General features: G+C 42.2%; 1 protein-coding gene across 13 annotated transcripts in view; it reads left to right on the forward strand.

The window, feature by feature from the left end:
- KHDRBS3 (KH RNA binding domain containing, signal transduction associated 3) overlaps window positions 1-25746 on the forward strand; it is a 204554-nt gene that overhangs the window by 93140 nt on the left and 85668 nt on the right. For 8 of the 13 annotated variants that reach the window (XR_002175724.3, XM_019931972.3, XM_019931975.3 and 5 more), the window contains 3 exons: window positions 1663-1809; window positions 10321-10460; window positions 22940-23135. Coding sequence is in view for 11 of the 13 variants with exons in the window: in XM_019931972.3 (XP_019787531.1) it covers window positions 1663-1809; window positions 10321-10460; window positions 22940-23135 (483 nt within the window). In the remaining 2 variants the exon portion in view is untranslated. The remainder of the gene's footprint in view (window positions 1-1662; window positions 1810-10320; window positions 10461-22939; window positions 23136-25746) is intronic. The other 5 variants (XR_002175725.3, XM_073794788.1, XM_033842817.2 and 2 more) reach the window with 1 other exon arrangement.

The raw sequence follows: 25746 nt of genomic DNA on the forward strand, positions 1-25746 counted from the left end.
GTGGCGCTTGGGCTTAGTTGCTCCGCGGCATGTGGGATCTTCCCGGACCAGGGCTCAAACCCGTGTCCCCTGCCTGCATTGGCAGGCGGATTCTTAACCACTGCGCCACCAGGGAAGTCCCAATAGTCCTTTTCATACTTGACAAATTTTGAAGGAAAGGCGTAGGATATTATGGTAGCTTATGTTTGCTCTCCCTTCAAAAATATTTTTCTTCTTTTCTTTCAGTTTCTGGCCCACTTTCCATAAATGTGAAGGAAACTAGCATTTACTGAGTGCCTGACACGTAGAAGGCAGTGTCCTGGGCACTATATATACACTGTCTCCTGGGCCAGGCCTTTACTCAAGCTGCCTTTGTAGTCTTCTCAGTGGACCTACATTAATATACATGTGTTAACCCCAAATTGATTTTGCAAACTAAGTGTTGGATTACATATAACTTGTTCAAACTCGCACACATACCTGGTGACCACCATGGCTAAAATTCAGGTTTATCTAACTCTAAATCCCCTGCCCTTTTCATGCTCTTTATTTTGATATGTCTTTTCTTTGTAAAAATTCAGATTAGTTAAGTAACAAAAGTTGAAGCCTTAAGGGGTGAAGTCAAGGGCCTGTGTGCCTCCTCATCCTCTTGGCTAATTTTGGAATCAACAGGTGCTGTTGCCAGGAATTCATGGGTTCTCTCTCTTACGGGGTGGGTTTTGGAGCGGCTAGGAAGGTTTCCTGCCGTTTAGAAATCACTCTAGGTGTAGGTTCCTACTAATCTTAATCTCTCTGTCTGATTTTAATGTTGAGAACAAAGACTATTAAAAGAACCCGATTCTGTAATTGCTACTCTAACAAAGGTCTTGTTAGAAAAAGATAATGGAGCAAAGTTAGTGGTCTCTTAATGATCTGGGGTTTTTTCCCCCCTGAATTTCATTATATCCACCAAAATTTTTTTAAATGTTTCTCATAATCATATAAAATCCTATAACAAAATTTTTCATTTATTTTATTCATTGTTGTATTCTCAGATATAGTGCCTGGCATGTAGAAATGGTTTTTTGTATGAATGAGCAAATGAACATAGAAATGAATAAATAATATTTACCTATTCATTCAAAAATATTTGTTGAGCATCTACTATCTACCAAGCACTTTTCTAGACAAGGAGCATGCAGCCCCAAACAAGACAATCATGGGTTCTGCTCCATGGTGATCACCTTAAGTGAGAAAAATTAGAAAATGGACGAGCAAAAAGTAAGGCATTTTAGATAGTGGTAAATGCTTTGTGACAGCTCAGGGGCACACAGGGTAGCCAGTGCAGAAGTGAGCTTGGTTGCTTGGCCAGTCTGAGGAACACGAAGCGGTTCTCTGCAGTGCCTGGAGGGGTTGGGCCGGGCAGGCTGCAGAGCGCGTGGCCTTGGGGAGATGGCCGGAGGACTCCTGGGCCAGAGGCAGGACTTGAGACCCCTCCCACAGCAGCAGGAAGCCTTTGGGGTCTCCATAAAGGCCTGGGGACAGCAAGATCAGATTTATGTTTGAAACTTTCTTCCTTAGGTGGTGTTTGCTGTTGGGTGAACCTCTTGTGATAACCACGTGCCAGATAAGCTCGGGTAGTTTTTCTTTTCTTTTTCTTTTCTTACAGTGACACCCTTTTAAACATGATTTTTCTTTTTTCAGGAAGAAGAGTTGAGGAAAAGTGGAGAAGCAAAGTACTTCCACCTCAATGATGATCTCCATGTTCTGATTGAAGTGTTTGCCCCGCCAGCAGAAGCCTATGCCCGGATGGGACATGCTCTGGAGGAAATCAAAAAGTTCCTCATTCCGGTGAGTACAGTTTTTCTTGATAGTTAATTTGTATTTTAAAGTCCTCCCTTTGTTTTAATCCTTGACAGTTCTTATCAGTAATTGTTATTTGCATAGCGCTTTGTCTGTTACAGTGTCCCTGTGAATTACTTGGCTTCATTCCTTCTTTACCTGTGAGGCCAGGGATTTTTAAAGAGATTAGGTAATACTGCAAGAAAGTTGAAGAGCACAGTCACTGGTGTGCCTTTGGGATCTCAGGCCCTGAGCCTTGCTGTGACACTCAGTCACTTCACAAATTCGTTGCTCTCGAGCGCCAGCTCGTTGGTGCGGTCCACGTGCCAAGCGCTGTGCTCGGTGGTGTGTCGCGTGAGTGAGCGCAGCCCCACAGGAGGCTTGTGTGGTTTAGGGGAGAAGCACGTGGTTTCTGTGCAGCGTGAGGAATGCTTGATGGTGTCTGAGCGGCGGGCACAGAGAGGAAGGCACTGTGTGGGTGTTTATGTTTTTGTTAACAGTTGATGGTCTTTTTTAATCCTTTTCAGACACCCTGACATTGCTGAGAATGTGATAATTTGAAGAGAATTTGTCCCTATTTCCATTACAAAAGTTAATTTTGGTCTTTTGTATAATTTGCATGTTCTAGATTTAAAAAACAAAAACTTGAACACATTGGTTCTTCAGACAGTTTATTTTAGAGAAACTGTCACATCTGCCAAACAGCTGTCTGGGATAAGACTGTGTTCAGCGATTCCCAGTGGTGTAGTAGATTGACTTACCTACTGTAGCATGTGTCACGATTATGTTATCTGTGAGGAAGACTGTCACATTTATAGGGAAAGGACGTTTTAAATCATGATTGTCTTGGAAAAGCCAGGGCATAAGACCATATTAAGTATTTTAATTTGGGAGCTTAACAGAGTTTTCATTAGTTCCCTCAAGCCAGTGTGATGATCCTATTATTCATTTAGTTTAAAAACAGAGCTTTTGAGTGCTCTCTATTTGATAGACACATGTGGACTAATAAAAGACATGGCCCCTGCCCTTATGGAGTTTATATAATGGGAGAGACAGGTAAGAATCAGATATTTATATAAATGACTTTAAAATTGTAACTGACAAGACCAAGGAGAGGTTTAATGTCCTTGTGGTCATTCAGTGTGGACGAGGGAGTGCCGGCTTAGCCAAGTAGGACAGACTCTGTTCTCCAAAGGTAGCAGCAGCTGTCCTCCCACCCCATCACTTCTCACTCTTCCACCAAGAGGTAGGCTCGAACTTCTTTCACCTTGAATCTGAGCTGGCCAGAAAACTCTTTGCCTAACCCAAGGTCGCCAAGAATTTCTGCTGTGTTTTCTTCTTAATGTTTTATGGTATTAGCTCTTGCATTGAACTCTGTGATCCACTTGAAGTTACTTCTTGTGTATGGTGTTAGATTAGGATCTAAATGTATCTTTTTCTCTGTAGATATCCAGTTGTCCCAGCACCATATGTTAAAGACAATTCTGTCCCTATTGAATTGCCTTGGCACTATTGTTGAAGATTAACTGAATATAAATGTATGAATTTATTTCAGAATTCTCAGTTCTGTTCCATTGATTTATATACCTGTCCTTATGCCAGTACGATACTCTTAATTACTTCAGCCTTATAGCAAATTTTGAAATCCAGGTTGTGTAAGTTCTGCAACTTTGTTCTTCTTTTTCAAAATTGTTTTGGCTATTCTGGCTCCTTCGCATTTTTATGTATATTTTACATTCAGCTTGTCAATTTCTACCAAAAAATACAACAAAAAAAACCTTGCTAGGGTTTTGATAGTGCGTTGAACTTGTAAGTCAATTTGGGGGTAATTTTCCATCCTAGCAATATTGCACCTTCTTGTCCATGAACACGAAATGTCTCTCCATTTTTTTAAGAGATATTAAAATTTTTTCTCAGCAGTGTTTTATAGTTTTCAGGATACCAGGCTTGCATTTCTTTTCTTAAATTTATTTCTAAGTATTATATACTTTTTGATGGTATTGTGAACGGAATTTTTTTTTTAAATTTCATTTTCAGGTGGTTACTTGTGTATAGAAATGCAGTTGATCTTGTTTGTACCTTGTGACTTTGCTGAATGTGTTTACTAGTTTCAGTGTGTGTGTGTTTAATGGAATTATCAGGATTTTCTACATACAGAATCATGTGATCTGTGAATAAAGAAAGCTTTACTTCTTCCTTTCATATCTGATGCCTTTAATTTTTTATTTAATTTTATTTTCTTCCTTATTACACTGACTAGAACTTTCAGTTGAGTAGAAGTGAGGATAGACACCCTTTCCTAGTTTTCAGTCTTTTACCGTGAAGTGTGATGTTAACTGTGGGGTTTCTTTTGCTGCCCTTTATCACGTTGAAGAAGTTCTCTTCTGTGCCTGGTGGTAAGAGGTTTGGGTTTGTTGGTTTGTTTTAGTCACAAATGGGTGTTGGGCTGTGCTAACTGCTCTTCTGTCCATTGAGCCCCTCATGTGGCTTTTCTTCTTCATTCTGTTAATAACGGCGTATTGCATTTGTGATTTCAGATGTCAGGCCAGCTTTGCAGTCCCAGGTGTAACTCTACTTGGTCGTGATATGTAATCCCTTTTATATGTTGCTGGAAACATATAAAAAACCCTAATAGTTTAATGATTATTACATCTATAATCATGAGGGATATTGGCTTGTAGTACAGTATTTTTATAGACGTTTCTGTTAAAGCACACATCTAGCATTTCTGGTGCTCTTTGTTTCTTTATGCGGATAGAGTTGACATATGGTGTTACTTGTTTTCAGCCTGAAGGACTTCCTTTAGTCTTTTTTGTAACATAGGTCTGCTAGCAAAAAAAGTTTTTTTCTCGGCCTGTCTATTTCACCTATATCCTAAAGTTTAGCTTACAAACGTACCTCTTTTTATTGCGCTTCACTTTATTGTGCTTCAGAGATACTGTGTTTGTTTTGTGTTTGTTTTTTTTAACAAATTGAAGGTTTATGGCAACCCTGTGTCAGGCAAGTCTGTTGGCATCATTTTTCCAATAGCATTTGTTCCCGTTGTGTCTCTGTGTCACATTTTGGTAATTCTCACAATATCTCAAATGTTTTTACTAATTTTATATCTGTTATGGTGATCAGTGATCTTTGATGTTACTACTGTGACTCAACTGAAGGCTCAAGTAATGGTTAGCATTTTTTAGCAGTATTTTTTAATTAAGGTAAGTACTTTTTTTTTAAGACATAATGGTATTGCACACTAATAGACTACAGTGTAGTGTTAACCATAACTTTTATATGCACTGGGAAGCTAAAAAATTCGTACGACTGGCTTTATTTCAATATTTGCCTTATTGCGGTGGTCTGGAACCAAATCTGCAATACCTCCGAAGTATACCTGTGTATAATTCTTGGTCGACGGTTTTTTCTTTTATGTGGTAGGAGGCCATTCTTCTATTTTCTGGCCTCTACTATTTTTGATGTGAAGAGTCATTAATTATTTTGTGGTTTTGTATGTAATCTGTTGTTTTTCTCTTGCTGTTGCTCAGACTTTCTTTTTATCTTTGATTTTCCACTATTTGACTGTGGTGTGCATGTTTATCTCAAGCGAATATGTGGGTTTATGTTTTTCTTCAAATGTGTGGGTAGTTTTCAACCATTGTTTCTTTAAAATTTCTCTGCCTTTCTCTTCCTCCTCCACCACCCCCAACCCCTGGATTCCCATTATATGTATGTTGGTACATTTGATGGTGCCCCACAGATCTCTGAGGCTCATTTTTCTTCATCCATTTTTCTCTGTGTTTTTCAGACTGAATACTTTTAATTAACTTCAAGTTCACTGATTCATTCTTCTGCCATCTTAAATCTGCTGTTGAGCTCCTCTGATTAACTTTACATTGTAGTTATTGTGGATTTTTTTAATCTCTTTTTTTCTTTGCTGGTCCAGATTTGGGCCCTCTCCTAGGCAGTTTCTTCCTGCCCTGGGTATAGGTGACATTTTCCTGTTTCTTTGCATGTCTCTTAGGTTTTTGTTGAGAACACTACATTTTAAGTAATGTATTGTAGTAAATCGGATTCTGATTCACTTTATTCCCAGAGGGTTATTGTTGCAGGTTTTTTTTTTTTTCTTTAATAATTTAGTTGGACTAAATCTGCAAAGTCTGTCTCCTTCATGGTTTAAAGTTTTGTTAATTTTTTTCCTTGTCACTTTTATTTTGAAGCCTGGCCTGCTAGGATTTTTCTCTGGGTCAGCATTGCTGAAAGATCAGCCAGTGGTTGGTCAGAGGGTGTGCTCAAACACCTGTGTCAGTAAGGCTTCCCCCGTCTGCTGATGGAACTGGGTGTGCATTGGGGAGTACATCCAAAGGCTACTCAGTTTTCCAGTCTGCCCTGGCTTCTCCTTTCTGCCAGGAATCCTTGTGTCTCCTTTGTACGTACACAGGCGAGGAGGTGCGGGGCACTTTAGCTTTCTCCGTTCTCTGCTGTACGTGTGCATAGCCCTCCCTTCAGCAGGCGGAGACGTGCAGAGAGCTTATCGAGGCTCTCCAGGCTGTTAAGTTTCTGGCTACTTGGCCAGTCTATTTGTTGCTTGCCCCACCCAGAACGTGATTATTCGGCTTGCTGATTGACTGGTCTTCTCTATTCATTTGCTATCAGAATTGCTACTGATGTTGACAGTGCTGCTGGGCATGGAGTCATTTCACACTTTCTTCAAAATTACGTGAACATCCGTCACTGGTTTTCACGGCTTTCCCCATCCTAGTGGAACTTCTGCGTCATCTGGGCTGGGGAGGAGGGGTGGGAGCACAAGATTGCCACAGACTCCCACTCTCCTTTCCAGAGTCCCGAAGTGGTCGTTTTTAACTATTTGGTCAGCCTTTATTGTTGCTTTTTATGGAAAGGCTTTGCTGAGCTCCTTGCTTAGTTATCCTGAAAGTCCTGTGCTCTCTCATAACCTTTCATTTTTTTTTTTTTTTAACTTAGGTTGTTTTGGATCTCTGTCCATACGAGCATATGTAAAGTTTCACTTCATCCTTTTTAATGTCTGCATAATGTTTCATTATATGCGTGTTCCAGAATTTATTTAATTAGTCTTCAAATAATGGACACTTACTTCTTATAGATTATAATTCAAACAGTGATCCCAGGATTAACCTTGGACATAAATATTAGCATATTTGGGCAAATATGTCTGAAGAGTACATCTCTGGCTAGTTAGAGAACCCACTGAATTTTTAATAAATTACTTTTAATGATTTTATTTTAAGACTTTTTTCCTATTCTCCAGGCTAACACATTTAGATAGATCCTAAACTTACTGGCTAGAGAAATCCCATTTACACATATTTAATTAGAATTCTAGTCAATTTTCTACTCTTCACAATTGGTGATAGTGTTGGTGTTAATGTTAATGTTATAATAGTTTCACTTTTCAGGTGGGGAGTTGAAGTGATAATTTACTAGTGACTAGTTTAAAATGTAAAATTGTAAAAATAATTTAATCTATAAGCTACCATATGTGATTTGGTTTCCCTACTGATCTAAAAACATTATTTCAAAGACCAATAAAATTGTAACTACAGTGTGTATGTCAATAGTGTCTATCTGACCTTAGAAGAAACAGTTACCTCACATTTAAAGAAGTTGTCTAAAATCACATAGCTGGTCAGCCCGATTGGGTAAATTCAGGCTTAACCTCAGATGTGATTGACTCAGATTCCGTTTTTTTGCTTTTTGGGTTTTTTTTTTTCCCTCCTAACTACACTATCTGCTGTAATGTATTTTTACACAGATGATGTTTAAAATAGGCTTTAATTCTAATTTTCGTGGGACCATTGTAAATCACCTAACTTTACTTAGAGCAATGCTTTTCTTTTTTTTATTTTTCTTTTTAAATTTTTAATTGTATTTTTGAATAGGGCCTCAGTTGTCTTCTTTTCCCATGAATCAATTTTTAACCACATACAATTTTATGTCCTGCCTCCTAACACTTTTCAACAGGGCCAATATTCAGCATTTAGGTAGCACATTTTATTTAGAATGTGCTTTAAAAATAATTTATTAATCACACGTTTTTAGTAAAATGGTAAGGAGCATACTGTTAGTAGGCAGAACCCACCACGGATTCAGAGGTTATCTGCCAGGAGCCTGCCAAGGGCCAGCTGGGATGACACACCCTTCTCTGTAATGTGTGGGGCCTTCCTTCCCACTTCTGTATCCATATCTTTAACTTCTGAATTTGCAGTTCCTATGTCTGATTGCTCTACAACAGCTCAATTTTTGTGTGCTACAGACCATTGCAGACTCGACCTGTACAAAATTGATTAAATCATGATGTCACTTTGTTACTCTCCTTACCTTCCAGAAACCAGTCAAACTTCTTGACTTTGCTCATATACCCCCATATCCAATATTTTACCATTTCTAATAAAATTAGGCATTATAAATAACTCCATATCTACCTGTCACCATCCTTCCTGCCACTTCCCTACTCCAGGCCATCTTTACCACGTACTGGGATTACTTAAGTGCTTCCATCTGGTGTTTCTGCCTCCAGTGTGTTGTTTTTTCCTTTTAATATCTTTATTGAGATATAAATCACACGGCATAAAATTCACTCATATAAAGTATACAGTTCAGTGCCTTTTAGTGTATTCGCAGAGTTCTGCAGCTGTCCCCCTAATCTCAGCTGGGCCATTTGTATTACCTCCCAAAATGAACCTTGTAACCAACAGCCGTCACTCCCCATTCTTCTCCCACCTTCGGCAACCACTAATTAGTTTTTGTTCTTTTTACACAGCTTTTATGGAGATGTAATTCAGATACCATACAGTTTACCCATAAGGTATACAGTTCACTGGATTATTGTATATTCACAGTTTTGTAACCATGACTACCAACTGGTTTAGATTTTTATCATCCCCCAAAGGAACTCCCTAGCCATTAGCAGTCCCTCCCACTTGGCTCCCCTACCTTCTCACACTCCTCTGGCTTACATCGCCACTAACTTCTCTCTCTAGATTTCCCTGGGTTTTTTTGACATTTCATATAAAACACGTACAGTATGTGTAGTCTTTTGCCCTGACTTCTTTCACTTAACATACTGTTATCAAGGTTCATTCAAGTTGCTTTTTATTGCTGAATAATATTCCATTTTACAATATACCACATTTTATATGTCCACTCCTCAGTTGAGGACTTTGGGGTTGTTTCTACTTTTGGGCTATTATGAATAATGCTGCTGTGAACATTCATGCCCACATTTTTGCATGAATATATGTTTTCGTTTTCTTGGGTATTACCTAGGAATGGATTTGCCAGGTCATATGGTAACTCTTTGTTCAGCATTTTTGAGGAGCTACTACGTGGTTTTCCGAAGTGGCTGGACCATTTTACATTGCCACCAGAAAGTTGTAAGGGTTTCAATATCTCTGCAATCTTACCAACACTTGATATTGCTTATCTCTTTGATTACTGCTATCCTAGGGAGTATGTTCGTGGTATTTCATTGTCGTTTTTGTTTGCATTTCCATAATAACTAATAATGTCGAGCTTCTTTTCTTGGGCTTACTTTCTGTTTTTCTTAGAGAGAAATGCCTATTCAAATCCTTTATCCTTTCAAAATTAGGTTATGTGTCCTTTTATTATTGAGCTGTGAGAGTTCTTCATGTATTATGAATACAAGTTGCTTATCAGGTAATAGGATTTCAAAATATTTTCTTCTGTTTTGTGGGCTGTATTTTCACTTTTTTGATGATATTTTTGTGGCACAATAGTTTTAAACTTTGACTTGGTCCAATTTGACTGTTTTTTCATTTGTGCTTTTGGTATCTTAGCTAAGAAATCATTATGTAATACAGGATCATGAAGATTTACTTTCACATTTTCTTTCAAGAGTTTTACAGTTTTAGCTCTTACATTTAGGTCTCTGATCCATTTTGATATAATTTTTGTGTGTGGCAAAAAGTAAAGGGCCCATCTTATTTTTTTGATGTGGATATTCATTTGTTACAGCACCATTTGTTAGAGACTATTTGAAAATCAATTGACTATAATGGATAACTGGGCTCTCAATTCTATTTCATTGATCTTTATGTCTATCTTTTAAGACAGTACCATACATTCTCCATTACTGTAGCTTTATAGTAAGTTTTGAAATGAGAACATACCAGTCTTCCAACTTCGTTCTTCTTTCTTGAGATAGTTCTGGCTAAACTAGGCTCTCTGTAACTACTAGTTGATTGAGTTGTAAATAATAATGCCATATATCAGTTACGTGCCATTTTAATTTTATTATAAATATTTCACTTGGAAAGTATGCACAGCAGAAGGAGATATGGCTGACTGTAGAAAATTCTAGTTTAGGGGAAAAATACTGGGTTTTTTTTTCTTTTTACAACAATTTATTGATAAATTTTCATTTCAACAAACTCAAGTCTTGTTTTATGAATTTAACTATTTTCCTTACCTTTTTTTTTCCTATTAAAAATTATTTGCTTCATGTCCTGAATTCTTTGTTATCTTCTGTCTTTTGTGTAGGACTATAATGATGAAATCAGGCAAGCACAGCTCCAGGAATTAACATATTTGAATGGTGGTTCAGAAAATGCAGATGTACCAGTTGTTCGAGGGAAACCTACCTTGCGTACAAGAGGTGTACCGACCCCAGCAATAACCAGGTAGGTGTGATTTATTGACTTACCTGTTTGTTGTTAGAATAGGGTACCATGGCAACAGTTTTAATGTTTCCTTTTTTAGCGGGCAAGCGACTTTACCAGTGTATTGGTACAAAGCCTATAGGAATACATTCAGGCAATATGGTGTCGTATTAAGAGGATTCACTGTGGACTGAGGTATTCCTGGGCTTAAATATAACCTGTACCACTTACTAGCTAATGACTGTAGATAAGTTTATTTAATCACCCTCACGTTATTAATCCCCTAATTCTTTGAATGTAAGTCATAGCTTTGATGCACAAATGGAGATAGTGGAAGCTTGTGTTTTCCCAGTGAGCGCAGACAGTACCAGGCTGGTTCATTGCCGCACCTCCAGTGTTGAGCAGTGTCAGGTACCAGGTGAGTGTCCCGATGCTCGTTGTCCTTTTATGCCGTGTAAATGCTCTGTGGTATCTGAAACTCCGAAGCTTGTCCAGGCACACCGAATTTTTATTTCTGTCTCGGAATCACGACTGCTTTTATCATGAAAAATATGATAATGAATTCGTAAGTCAATTGAAGCAAACTATAAATTGAGACGTGACTCTCAAACTTATTTGAAAATTATTTTTAATTTTTGCATTTTTGCCCCCAGAAGAACTCAGTGGAAATTAGTAACACAGACTTTTTTTCACTGGTGACTGTATATATTTTTTCAGGTAGAGTTTTGCATGAAATAATTTAAAATAGGTTTCTTCCATTTATCCAAGTTCCTTTGGAGGAATAAAAAGTGAGTCCCCCTGCTGAGTGCTGATCGACACGCTGTCAGAGCAGTTACAGACAGGTGTTATTGCAATGTAAAAGGAACACAGATCTGGGCATGGTACCAGGTGGGTTTTCTCTGTAAAAAACAGGCTAATAATAATAGGATTGCTGCTGATGATTTAATGAAATAATTTATGTAGCTGTTCAGTAAACGGTAAATCTCTATCATTTCCATTTCTCCTGTTAAATAATTTACTTGCAATCATAGGAAATTACGTATTTGCTATATTTGTTTCCAGTGGCTGTTACAATGAATTACCACAAATTTGGTGGCTTTAAGCAATAGAAATTGGTCATAGTTCTGGAGGCTAGATGTCTGAAATCAGCTTTACTAGGCTAAAATCAAGGTACTGACCGCTCTCCCCCTGGAGGCTGTAGGGGGGAATCGTCGTGGTGACCCTCCCAGCTTCTGGTGCCTGTAGGCGGTCCTTGACTTGAGGCCATCACACTCTGCTCTGTCTCCTTCTTAGCGCTGCCTTCTCGCATCTCCAGTTGCCTCCCTCACATAGGGATGCATGGGACTGTATTTAGAGTCCACCTGGGTGATCCAGGGTAGTGTTTCCATCTCAGGATTCTCGACCTAATGTCACATCTGCAAAGGCCCTTTTCTCTAAATCAGGCAACATCCACAGAACGGATATCCCTTGGATAGAGAATATAGATAATAGAGCACGTGCAGTGCCGTCATTTAGGGGATGCCCTGTTCCTTAGACCAGGTCTTCCATTTTTGCTGAAGGTAATTTCTAATCTAGTTGTCTCATTTTCACTTCAGTTGAAAATGTTATGTTATGAATCGACAAGGAAGGCAGAAACTTTCTGTTCTGAGGGAGTGTAGTATCTGGAGAGATAACCTCCATCTGCCCAGGTGAAAAATTATTCCTCTTGGTGGCAGCCTATACCCTGCTTGCCATTTTGAGCTTTTCCATTGCCTTGGTAGTGGGTATTTTGGGATGGAATTACCGTTCAGGTCACACTTCAGACGCAGTGGTTCGCCTGTGGAGCAGTGGCTGGTTCGTGCTGATCCAACACCTGATGCGGGGCACTTCCGCTCCCCACGTGCCAGGGAGCCAGGCACCGCCACCTTCCCTCCATGTGGTTGTGGGCTTGCGTGGCACCAGATCGTTCAAATACTCTGTTTTCTACAGTGTGAAATTCATGTTCCTCTAAGAGGCATTCAGTTGCCCTTCTGTACTTTCTCTTAAGACCTCTCTCCCAGTTGGTCTTTGTTCATTACTTTGCCAGGTTTCCTGCTTTAGCGCCTGCCTCCCCCCGACACCGCCACTGGGTTAAAGGGTGTGCTCTGCCCTTCCAAACCTTTGTTCACACTGCTCCTGTGTCTGTGGTTCCGCTCTCTAACCCTCTCACCTGTTTAAGTCCTACTTGTCTTTACATCCCGAACTGAAACTTCCTTTAACAGACACTCACATCGTGCCTACTACTGACTGAGTGCTTTCCGCGCACATTACAGATATTAACTAGGTTAAGCCTCATAACAGCCCTGTGAGGCGGGCACTGTTTTGCTAAAGTCACCATTTCACAGATGAGGAAACCAAGGCCAGAGGAGTCAGTTACTTGCTCCAGTCACTCCGCTGGGGATTTTTAGAGCCTGGCTGGAATGCAGGCAGTCTGGTTCCAGAAACCATGCCTCTCCCTCTCTTTGATCCTTCCCTTCTGTTTTTATCCAGAATCTTTTTTTTTTTTTCTTCCACTCATTCTCCTCTTGCAGTTTTTCCATAGAATTTTCATTCTGTCACTTTTCTTATATATTAATTACAGCACAATTAATACAAACTATGATGAAAAGACATATTTTTACTACTTTTTCTCATCAGATCACATATAGTAACTTGCTAAGTTAATGTCCATCTACCAGAAGAAAAATAAATTAATATGGAAAATAATTAGGATAGAAAATTACAAAAATCCTAAGGGTGAGATTAATACACAAAAAGGTACATGTTATTTTGTAGGGTTGGCAAAATTGGTCTTCAGATTACGCTTTGAGCTTTCTAGTGGCCAAAGCGGAGGAAAATATGGTTTTAGAATTCACAGCATCTAAATGGCTGAAAACAGTCATAAAACAAAAGGCAAATGCACTTATTGCAGCCTAGCGCTTTCTAGTCCTGGGACCACTGGACGGTCATAGGTAGGTCCTCGCTACACTCAGTCCCTCAGTAAGTCATTTTGATTTTAGCTCTGAAATAAGCCTTAAACCTGTTTTTCTTTGATCACCTTTTCCACCCTGCACTCCAGCCAGACTGGTCTCCCTTCTGTTCCTTGAACAGGCCGAGCTCGTTCCTTTCCCTGTCCTTTGCCTTCACTCCTCCTCCTTGGAAGGCCTGTCTGCAGTTGCCTGCCTGCCCCTCAGCATCCTGTTCTCAACACACACAGGCACCATGTCAGAGAAGCCTTTGCTGGTTGCCTTGTTTGAAGTGGCCGCTCCCATAACCCGGAAGCCAGCCCACAGCACCCTTCTTGGTTACATGGTAGCACTTATCAAACTGAATTTACCTTTCTGACTTGTTCAGTTTTTCATTGGTTACTCCTCAGTATTATGTAAAGCCTGAAAGGCACTTGTGTCCATAATGTTTGGCATATAGGAATCACTCAGTAAATACATGTTGAGTGAATACAGTACAATCGCAAATTCTTTAGACTCTTCTGATCAAGTGTGGACCATTTACAACATTTTTTGTTAGTGTAGTTCTTGTCTGTCACGTGACTAGATTACCAGGGGATCAGCTTTTTGGGAATGGTCACATGGACAGCACCACTTTGGAATTTCACAGCAGAACAAGTCATTACTGGAATCTTCATGAATGTTCCCCACTGGTATCACTTCAGGGTAGCTTTCTGCTGAAAGATGTAAATGATCTAAAAGTAAATCCTGCAGAAGGGAGAAATAAGTATTTTAATAAAACCTTTTCATTCAGTTTCAAATGAGAGGACTAAACTTACTCCTTTTTAACTTAGGAGATAAGGAAGTTTCTTTACTTCCGTTCTGCCCTGTGCAGCCCTGTGGTACGTCACCTCCCTAACTCCCCGCACGGACCCCAGCAGAGAACACATCAGGGAAGATTAGGACTGACGCCACTCCAAGCAAACTCTCTGTTTAGCTCTGTGGTTTTCCCCGTAGGGTCTCCACCGCATATATTGCCTGCTGCCCTGGTGGTCTGGGCTGGACAGTTTTGAGCCCTCCAGGATGCTCCCTTCCTTTCCCCTCTTCAGAACAGCTGGCTAGTTCTGTGTTGCTTCTCCACTGGCCTTGTCTGGCCCATCTGGCCCTTTCCCCAAGTAGCAGGCAGTGTTCTCTCCCTGCATGTGTTACCAGAAAGAGCAGGAAGAAAAAGTGAACAAAGCAGATGAAGCCTGTCTTTCTAAGTAGTACGTACGCATTCACCAGCGTTGGGTGCCGAACGTGGTGGTTTTGTTTCAACCTAGGACATGAGGCTGACCCATTCACGCGGCTTTTATCAGCTTTCATCAGATGGGGAAAATTTTCAGCTACAGTTTCTTTAAAGAGTTTGCCTTCCCCTTATCTCTTCTTTTCTTGGACTGCAACCCCATGTTAGATCTTATGATTGCACTTCCCAGACTGTATGCCAGGGCGCTGGGATGCTGCCTCACGCTCACAGGGCTGCCGTGGAGAGTTTAAAATTTCATGGGACCACTGCAGTAACCGGCAGCTTTCAGACACTGCATGAAACTATCAGCTTAAGTTAATCATTTATTGTTTTAACACTAGGTCATGCCCCACTGATTTCAGTGACATCGTATCTTTGTAAAACCGGCATCTCAGCAGCTGCTGTGATAAATATTAGGTAGCCACAGTTGCTCTGCCTGTTGGGCAGAGCACGTGACTTCCCCAGACCAGGCGATCAGATGGGACTCGGTCACTCTCATTTTCTCATCCGCACAGATTTTCACACGGCACCTGCTCTCTTTTTAAAATGGATTATGAATAGTATCACAGACGCTAAAGATTGTGTTAATGACAGAAAGTGATCCATTCTTCTCCGCAGTATGTGAGAAGTGTTATCGGGAAAGCTGAATAGTTAATATATGGGCCATAAATATTTCACCAGCATATGATATGATTTATATTATTCTACCAATCTCTATTAAAAAGTCCTTCTTTATCATTAAGGGAAGGCTGGATATAGGAAAATGGTATTTCTTTTTCTACTAGCCAAAATTATAAGAATTTCCAATTTTAAAAACCCATTAATTTGGGATGTTATGTAAACTATATGATTGCCTCCTGGATTTACCTTCTGAGGACCTTGTACCACCTGACCTGTCAGAACAGTCACTCTCCTCTCCTTCCTTCCAGCTCTGTGTCCACTGTCCGTGCCTTTCTTAAAACCCTGACAGTGGTTGACCACACACGTGCCCCGCGCCCCGGGCAGACACTAGAGGACTTTCCTTGGACACGAGCTTCTCTGCTTCTCTTGCCGTGGGACCTGGACTGCCCCTCAGTCCTCAGCATTCACTCCCTTGGGTCCACGTGCTCTCTGAGTGCGTGTTAGTGCAGCCACGCTGGGGCTGATTAACGGGAGGCAAAAGGAGAAAAACGTGTGCTTTCTTTTAAAATCACCTTAGTAGGCTTTGGGAAGGCAATAACTGAGGCAAATAACGTGCCAAACAGCGAGAAGACTTCTGACAAGAACTTGTAACTTAAGTGCAGCCTGGAACAGACACGTGAGAAAAGCCGCTGAGCACGGTTCTCCTGCTTACGGTGCATCCACGCAGCCCGAAGCCGGGTGTGGGTTCCCGGTCCTCCTGTCGACTCCAGTGCCGGCTGAAGGAAGGCTTGGATACCCATCAGGCCAACTGACTTTTCCTAGAATAATGTCAAGCAAGCGCCGCTGTCAGGCTGCAGCCCTGGAGGGTGGAAGGAGCCCAGTGAGTGTTTCCGGTGCAGTGGGCGTCTCCTCCCCTCCCCTCCCCTCCCCACCCTGGCTCTTCAGAAGTTTTAATCAATTTTTTTCCTCTTTGGCCATCAGTCAGTTTCTGGTGTTAGGTCATTTAATGTCACACATTTTCCTGAGCTCTTTCCCTGACAAATTGAAGTTGCAGAGATGATGACCAAGTCATTGTCCTGCCATTCTGAGATTTTTAAGGGGAAAGTCAGAGAAATAAGTAGTTATGGCAGAATGGCTGAAACAGAGCACGAGGGTTATGAGGAAAAGTGAAGCGGAAGCAGAAACGATAGCACAGATCATCCTGAATGGGGAGCGTGGGTACAAACACACTTAGGATGAAGGTAAAGTAATAAGGCAGGGTAGTGCCAGAGGGAAGTCATCCTGCGCAGAGGGGCAAAGGCTTGAAAGCAGGAAAAATGGGGCCATCTGCCTGGAGTTAGGGTGTGGCTATGGGAAAATCAGAGTCACCCCCAGCCCCTCCTAGCTGCGTGGTCTCAGGGAACTTCCCTCTCTAAGCCTAGTTTCTTCGTCTGTAAAATGGAGATAGGACGTTGAGCCACATTAATCCATATCCTACTTAATTTTTTAAATGTCCCATCGGAGCCCAGACTGTGGCATGATTCCTTTTCTGATTACTCAAAATGATCCCTCACTAAAAATAGAATTCCTGTAGCACAGATATTTGATCAGTCCTTGGGCAAATTGCACATCTCTTCTTCACTCCTTTATTATCAATTTCACCATCATCACAGAGACAGAAGACTTGTGCGGCATAGTCCCAGAAGGCAGAAGTAAGGCTGATACTTAGAAATGATAAAGGTTTTTGCTATTTTTGTTTATAAGGAAAAAAAGTAAAAACATGCTAACAATCAGAATTGGAAGACAGTGACAGGCTTCAGAGTACGGAGCGAGCTGTCTCTTTTCAGGGGCTACGTCCCTGGATGAAACGGTAAGTTTCTTGTACTTTTAAGAGGGTGGACTCTCTCATACTGTCTTATGTGGTCAACAGTTTTACTAGTAACCAGTTTGTAACTTGTTGGAGAAGAAACAGATCGCATTGGATTTCTTACAGACTGTGTACAATGTAGGATAACGTAACACTTAGTCTTTTTTTTTTTTTAATTGCATTGAAGGTTGGATGGTTCGCAGAATAAAGAAAAGAGATAACCGACAGGTTTCATAACAAGTCTATAACCTCTGGATCCAAGCTACCCAAGGCAGCACTTGAAATGCAGAGTCTCAGTCCCCAGCCTAGATGTACTGATGCAGACTCTGCCCCGAAACCAGGCCCCAGGTGATGTGCGTGCACAGTAACGTGTGAGAGGAGAAGCACGGCCCTAGCACCGCGCTTCAGATGATCTGTAAAGGTGGTGAGACAGAGAGCTGCCAGAGTCCTCTATTCAGAACATCTAGTCTCCATCAACCCCATGGCTTCTTACGTTTGTTCTGAGGGATTATGACCATAGGCTGCGTTTACCTTTCCCTTCTGTCCAGCTTCTCGTTCCCTTGTCAACCTCTGTCAAGAAAAAAAAAAAATACCTCAGTGATTAAGCTTTCAGAGAGGTGAAGGAAAGTTGTCACAAGTCTCAGGGATCCTACAGGAAAATAAATTAGCCCTCAGGTCATTAGCGCATCAAGCATGGGTCCTCGGATGGATCTCTGGGAAAGCTTATTCTTACTGTGAGACCGGCTAGACCTTGACACTGGATCCGGCAGGCACCCCCTCTGTGACCAGCTGTAGGCCTTTCTCTTCCTGAGGCCCAGGCATCCCCTGTGTTTCCCAGGGCCACCCAGCTGATAATGCTGGAGCTAGCTTGAGCTAATTCCACGAAATTCATTGTTTTATCATATACTTTTGCTTCTCATAAAATATATAGACAGGGCTTCCCTGGTGGCACAGTGGTTGAGAGTCCGCCTAGGGACACGGGTTCGTGCCCCGGTCTGGGAGGATCCCACATGCAGCGGAGCAGCTGGGCCCGTGAGCCATGGCCGCTGAGCCTGCGTGTCCGGAGCCTGTGCTCCGCAACGGGAGGGGCCACAACAGTGAGAGGCCTGCGTACCGCAAAAAAATATATATATAGACAAAGGCCAGACAATGTGGTATATATACCCTTACTCTGTACCACACTGCGTCGCTGTTGCTACATGTATGAAACGTACGTAAATGCGCTGCTGCTGAATGGACGACATGAGCACAAACGCGAGATGCACCTTCTGTCTCCTCTCTCTCCTCACCCTTCGGTTAGCAGCCAAAAGGACAGCGTCAGGACAGAGTCCAGGTAGAAATCCACATGGTAATTACCACTTGCTGAGCGCCTGTTTTAGCTTAGGCACTTGATGTGGTTGGAAACCTCACAGCCGTTCTGCAAGAGCCAGATGTTATTAACTGGACTTGTCGATGGGAAAACCAAGGCTCAGCAGCCCAGTGACGACAGGACTAGATTTGAGTTTGAGTGTGGGTGTGCTGGAACCCACATCACATGCCTTTTCGTCATAGCCTAAAACCTCCTATTAATATATAAACTGAATAATTAGTTCCTAATTGACTGAACGCAAGAAGTTATTGATCATCCAAAGCACTCTTTCCATGGAAAAAACTTTTCTCAATTATTTTCACATCTGAGTTTCAAAACCAGAAACCAAGGTCACCCTGCTGAAAAATGCAAACAGAAAGAACCATTACGGTTACACCCCTTCGCTTATGAAACTTTCTAGTCAGATGTGTTATGTTTCTGCTTTTCCCTTATCCCCGTTCTGAGCGGTGTAGCACCCAATCCTATCAATTTGAATCAACCTTTCAAGTAAAAAATAAGTACGTTCCCATTGATTGTCGTTATAAATGTCATCTCCCAGACACTTTTCTGTTCTCATCCCATGTTATGAGCCCTGCTGTTCAGCTCTACCCTGAACTTCATTTGTAGCGTTGAGTGAGCACGAGGCAGTGCAGCGGGACCTTCACGTTGGCCTGTCACTGCGTCGCGCCTTCCTCTCACCAGAGACCACTTAACGGCAGTACTAAGACCGTGCTGCTCGACACCATTCCCGTGGGATTTGAAACTCTTAAAAACGAATCTTCAAAGTGTCTTTTGTAGACAAGTATCCCGAGCTACATATATCAAATGACTTGTCTAAAATCCTGTAACGGATTCTTTAGTATGATTCCATATACCCAGTGGGCACATAACCTAACAATGTCGATGATGATAAGAAAGAATGGTGAGCTTCTTAAATATAATGTCTTTCCGTGTGGTAAAAGACATGAATTTATTGAAATGCTGAATATTTTGTGATCGATATAGTACCTTGGACGGCAGAGATGGGGTATTAGATAAAGAAGCCGGAGGCTTATTGAGTTTGAATACACACAGATTGACTGAAATATCACAGATGAGTTAGAGGTACCATAGGTAGAAACTACTCTTTTCTCTAATCACATTGAAGATTTTTCTAGATGTATAGCAGAGACAAAAAGGTGAGGAAGACTATAGCTATTACAGTGTCTATCAGTACAGCTCAGAGAGACTGAAATTTATCTAAGTTGCTGCTATTCATTGAGTAGCCAATGGGCTAAATACCGTGTATGTCCTGCCATTTTTCCTTCACCATAACACTAAGAAATGGGTTCTGTATCCCATTTCACAACTGAGGAGACTGTCTTGGAAAGGTCAGACTCTTGATTAGTTTGAATGTTAATTGGAAGGCAGAGGTAAATAAGTACAGTCAGGAAATCGATCTGAATCCAGTGTCCTTGCTCTAGACCACCAGTTTTATCGCACCGATTTTTATGACCTAGTATGAAAACACACACAAAAAAGATCTAACTTACAGTGCTCAAAAAAGGGATAACACAAGTTGCCTAAAGGTGAGAGTCATGGATTTTGACAGTTTTGAGAAGTACCAGTCAGGTTTTTGGTAAGATGTCCCTCCTTTGGGATTTGTCTAATATTTTTCTCACGATTAGCCCAGGGTTATAGGTTTGGGGAACAAAAACCGCAGAGGTAAAAAATAAAATGCTATTTTTATTACATCATATCATGGGAACATACTGTTCACATGACTTACCACTATTAGCTCATTGCTTTTTGTTGCTGAATCATATTCCATTATATGAATGTACCCCAGCTTGCTTATCTGTTCACCTATTGAACAGAGGGCATCTTGGTGGTTTTAGTGACTAATTTCAGAATTTCAGATTTCAGGTATTCATTGCAGCTGTGTAGGACAGCAGTTGACTTATTAACTTCGTATTCCAAGACCTGTTTCATGTGCTTATTAGTTCTAGTTTATTGTTTGTTCGTATGGTTGCTTTGTTTTGTTTTGATCTGGTTGATTCTTTGGGAATTCTTACATGGAAATGTCACCTGCAGACAAAGTTTTGTTTCTTCCTGCACAATCTTAAAAGTTTTGTTTCCTTTTCTTGTCCTATTGAATTAGGTAGGACTTCTAGTACAGTTTTAATTGGAGTGGTAAGGCTGGGCATCCTTGCCTTGTTCCCCATCTTAAGGGGAAAGCATTCAGTCTCTCACCGTTCAATATGATGTTAGTTGTAGGTTTTTGTAGATGTTCTTTTTTAACTTGAGTAAATTTACCTCCGTTCCTAGTTTGCCGAGTTTTTATCATGAATGATGTTGCATTTCATTAAACGCCTTTTCTGCTTTATGTGACCTTACGATTCTTCTTCGTAAGCCTTCTTGGCAGGCTGGTCACATGGATTTTCACTAATGCTGAAGCAGCCTTTCATACCTGGAACAAATCCCATGTGGTCGTGACGTGTTTAATACATTATTAAATTCAATTTGCTGCTGCTTTTGAAGATTTTTACGTCTTTGTTCATGGGAGATACTGATTTATGGTCCGCTTGCTTGTTTGTTTCATTGTATAATGTCTTTAATGCCTTTTGCCTCCCCTTGGACCACATGTCTCTTCCTCGGGATGTCAGAGACCACCTCGCTCAGCTCCCTGCCACCCTTCCTCGGCCTCTCTGTCTCCCAGCCCCTTGACCAGTTGTGGTTTCCACAGGTGGACTTAGAAAAAAAATCTTGGGAGGCACCTCCTGTGACAGGTCCCCATAAGGGCTCAAGACCAAGTGGAAGCCGGTCACTTCTGTCTTCCCCGGTGGCCCAGGCCAGTCTCAGCCTCTGACTAGTAATGTAGAAATAATTTTCAGGAGGCACGTCTGGTGGCCACCCTCAGAGAATGAGTTAGGAAATGTTTCCTCTGATTTGATTTTCTGGAAGAGAGTGGAAAACTGATATCATTCTTTCCTTTAATATTTGATAGAATTCGCCAGTGAAACCTCTGGATCTGGTGCTTTCTTTTTTGGAAGATTATTAATTATTGATTAAATTTCTTTAATAAACATAGGTTTAGTCAGATTATTTAATTCTCTTTGTAGGAGATTTGGTCATTTGTATATTTCAAGGAATTAGTCCAGTTCATCAGAGTTAACAAATTTGTGGGCCTAGACTTGTTCATCATCTTCCTTTTTTATCTTTTAATGTCCTTGAGGTCAGTAGTGATGACCCCTCTTTCATTTATGATATTGTTGTTTTTTTCTTGTTCAGCCTGTCTAGAGGTTTATTAATTTTATTGATCCTTTCAAAGAACGAGCTTTTGGTTTTGTTCATTTTCTCTGTTGTTTGTGGAATTGGAGCTTTCAGCTGTGTATTTGCTATCCCAATCAAACAAGAGAAGAAGAGATAACTGGTCTGTAGGCAGCCTCATTGTCTGCTTGGTTCTCCTTGTTTGGAGGACATTGTCCACAGGAGGTGGGTCAGGCTATGCCTTTATTTTCTGGCGGAGCCGAACTTCTCTCCTCATTTCTTCATGGGACTTGCACACTTCCTCAAGTTTTACCTTATGTTGGGCTCTTCTGCCTCCTGCCTTCCTCTCTGACTTGGAAGTCTCATATTTTAATTTTTTTTTTTTTTTTTTTTTGCGGTACGCAGGCCTCTCACTGTTGTGGCCTCTCCCGTTGCGGAGCACAGGCTCCGGACGCACAGGCTCAGCGGCCATGGCTCACGGGCCCAGCCGCTCCGCGGCATGTGGGATCTTCCCGGACAGGGGCACGAACCCGTGTCCCCTGCATCGGCAGGCGGACTCTCAACCACTGCGCCACCAGGGAAGCCCGGAAGTCTCATATTTTATGTTAGAAATACATGAATATGTTGAATCCTACTTCAGAAAATATATGTGTTTATTTAACCTAAGAGTGATGCTTTCAGTCCCTAGGTAGTAGCTACACCCTTTGGGAAGGTTCATTTTATTCCCTCTCTCGTGGAATCTGATATGTTTTGGTCCCAGGTGTGCCAGCTCTGTGTTCTCAGACAGTCTTAAGATCTGTTTAGGCCTCCGTTTCCTTGTCCGCAGACAAGCCAGGTAAGGCCCAGGTCACAGTGTTGGAGTGAGGGTTGGCTGTGACCCCGGCAGGACGTGATGGAGGAGTGCTCAGTAGATGCAGCCTCCCCAGATGTCAGTTTCCTATCCTGTGTCCCAGACAGACCCTGACTCCTGGGGTTTCTTTGATGTTACCATCTTTATTGTTGCTGGACGAGCTGCCTAAATGACTTAATTTCCTCCCTTTAGGTAGGTGCCTGTTTCTCATTTGCTTTTAGTTTTCACTTTGCACGTGGTTTCCTTATTTCTTTTTACAGAATTACGGGACACCGATTTTTGTGAGGTATAAATGCATGCGCACAGTGGAATGCTAGAGAATACCACGAGTATTGCTAATTTGACCCTCTTGCTTGCAGGGGAAGGGGAGGAGTCGCGGCCCGGCCAGTGGGAGTCGGGGTACCGCGAGGGACGCCGACTTCCAGAGGAATCCTTTCCACCCGAGGGCCAGTGAGTCGAGGAAGAGGACTTCTCACTCCCAGAGCAAGAGGCGTCCCCCCAACTGGGTACAGACCTCCACCGCCACCCCCAACACAAGAGACCTATGGAGATTATGTAAGTGGAGGTGTTCTGATGATCTGTGACCCAGACATAGCGTCAGGTGTTGTGACCGATATCCCTCACGTTGCTTTAGCTCTTTAGCAAACGTTTATTGAGTGCTAAATAAGTACTTGGTACCACAGGCACAGAAAATGTGAAAGAAGTAACCTGTTTCGTCAAATAACTTAAACCTCAGATATGGAAGATGAGTTTGGGTGGTGGCGAGGTTCAGAACCAGGGTCAAGGAGGCATGCGGGCAAGCCCACCAGGCGTGTAGCGTAGCATTCGGCCACCGTCCTCTGCAGGTTGCCTCTGAGTGATGCAGTCATTCAAAAAGCAGTTGCCTACGTACACCAAGCTGTTTTTACCCTTAAGCGTTTCCTCTTAAGCTGTGCTCCTGAATACCGATTCTTAGTGGAAATTCTTTTCAGTGAAGAAAATAAAAGTTCCCAGTTTTTTTAATTAATGGATTACCAGTTTTTCCATTTATCATTCCATAATCCTTTGATATGGTTCATAGACTTATTTAGCATAAGAGAAAGAAAATACATCCATGGAAAATGGGCGGCAGGGGGTGGGGAGGGCGGAATCTTTACCAGGAATACAGAACCCCTGGGATTCTTACTGTAACTTTCTGGTTAACATAAATGAGGAAGAGGAGTACTGGATAGATGTTTCGTATTAGTAATTGAAAGTATTAAAGAAAGTATATGAACTGTTGTCAAAGAAGGGGGAAGAGGTGACAGGCCTAAAATGCCAGACCCAGTAGGTTTCCATGTCTCCCTTTAATGGAGGTCTCTTGCTAGGAACTCAGCACCTCTTTGCATAGTTTCTGGAACTTGCAGTAATCCCTGGGCCACAGACAACTTCTTCAGTGTCATCTGCAGCCACCGAAGGAGCTGAGTCTTCGTCCTGGTCGTACTGCACTTCTTATAATTCCCTAAATGTACTGCGTCCTCTTAGGCGTCCAGAACTTTCCTCATGTAGCAGCCTCGGCCTCGAGTCCTCCTCCCCCTCATCCGACTGTTCCTGTCTGTCCTTGCAGACTTAGGTCAGCTGTTACTAGGGCAACTCATGGGAGGCAAGAGCTGGCCTGTTGAGCATCACCGCAGTCTCCCACCTGACTGTGGCCGCTGGCGGGGCAGGGACGGAGAGCTGCACCCCTTTGCACTGGCAGAGCGCACGCTGGGAGCTCAGCGAATTATATTCTGAAAATCAGTGCCATGTGGGCAGCTTCACCATTGGGCTGTTCGCTTGGGGAAGGCCGTGTCTGTGTCTCGGCTCTGTGTTCTCTACAGCTGGACGTGGTCCTGTTTACTAGTGTTCTTAGCAAGCTGGCGGTGGTGCCTCAGATTCATCCACAAAGGCTGAGTCTCCTGAGAGTAGCAGAGACTGAGGGAAAGGAAACGTTGTGAAATTCCTCTGAGGTGGCCCGGTGTCTGCTTTTTCCCACCTCGGCCTGCCTTGAGTTCTCTCAGGTTTGGGTGCTGTAGATGTGGCTGGATGGTGTCGCCGTAATCGCCAAGGCAGGGGGTGTGGGAAACCTGGATCCTAGGCCCCCCTGTGCTATGAACATGGTACGGGTCAGGCAAGGTACTTAGCTTTTTTTGGCTAAGTCCACCAATCCACCCGTCTCAGAAAGAGCTAGTGCCTTCTTTCCATACATTAATTCATCTTCCCACTCAGCAAAGATCGATCGAATTCCTACAGTGTGAGCCAGACACACACATCCTCTGTCTCAGTGTGTATACCCCGGTGAGTCTTGAATGAAATTAGATGAATACAAATGAAACTTTCTTGAAAGGTTAAAGTCGAGGGGAGCAAAAGGAAGAGAAATTCAAGGCACTTGGTTTTTCTGTGTTTAGCTCTGAGTTTTATTGATATGTGATGGCAAAGGCCTGAAAACAGTCGATTTGCAAAGTATTCTGTTGAGTTAATAACACCCCTTCCCATCCACTACCACGGCTAGTGGGATGGTGGCCGTGCAGAAGAATATGTGTCCTGTCATTAGCAGACGAGGGCTGGAGGGCTGTAAGCAGAAAGGCAGCCTGCATCGCGTGAGCCCACACTCACGCCTGGCCCTTCCCAGGCGCGCGTTGTCCCTGAGGCTGCATTTCCAGCACAGCTCGTACTCATTCTGCCACACCACAGCGTTGCCTTCAAATCACAGACGGCCACGTTGGCTGTCTTGCTTAGCATTTGCCATTCGTCTTAACTGTTTGAGATTCTAAAGATTACTCGCACTGTATGCTTAGCTTTGCAGCATGGGAAGGGGAAAGAAAACCTTTAAAAAATTACTTTGTTTATTTGCTTATTTCTAGGATTTTAGATCATGTGGGTATACTACAAAATATCCAACTTAGCCTGGGTCCTGGAACCCCCCCCCCCCCCAAAAATGGTTACTCATTCACGTGGCAAGTGGGAAAGTTGAAGCTGGTCTTCTTAGAGTCTACTAAAATACCTATTCCATTGGACTGGAATAATCATAAATTAGACTCTAAACTCCATGGGAGTAGGGACCCCCGACCCCACCCCTGCACCCACCTTTATATTCTCAGCACCTAGTATAACGTCTAGCACACAGTCGGTCCTTAGTACATGTTTGCTGAATGGATGAATATTCTCA

The sequence above is a fragment of the Tursiops truncatus genome, chromosome 17, assembly GCF_011762595.2.
Source record: "Tursiops truncatus isolate mTurTru1 chromosome 17, mTurTru1.mat.Y, whole genome shotgun sequence".
In the NCBI taxonomy this organism is placed as follows: Eukaryota; Metazoa; Chordata; class Mammalia; order Artiodactyla; family Delphinidae; genus Tursiops; species Tursiops truncatus.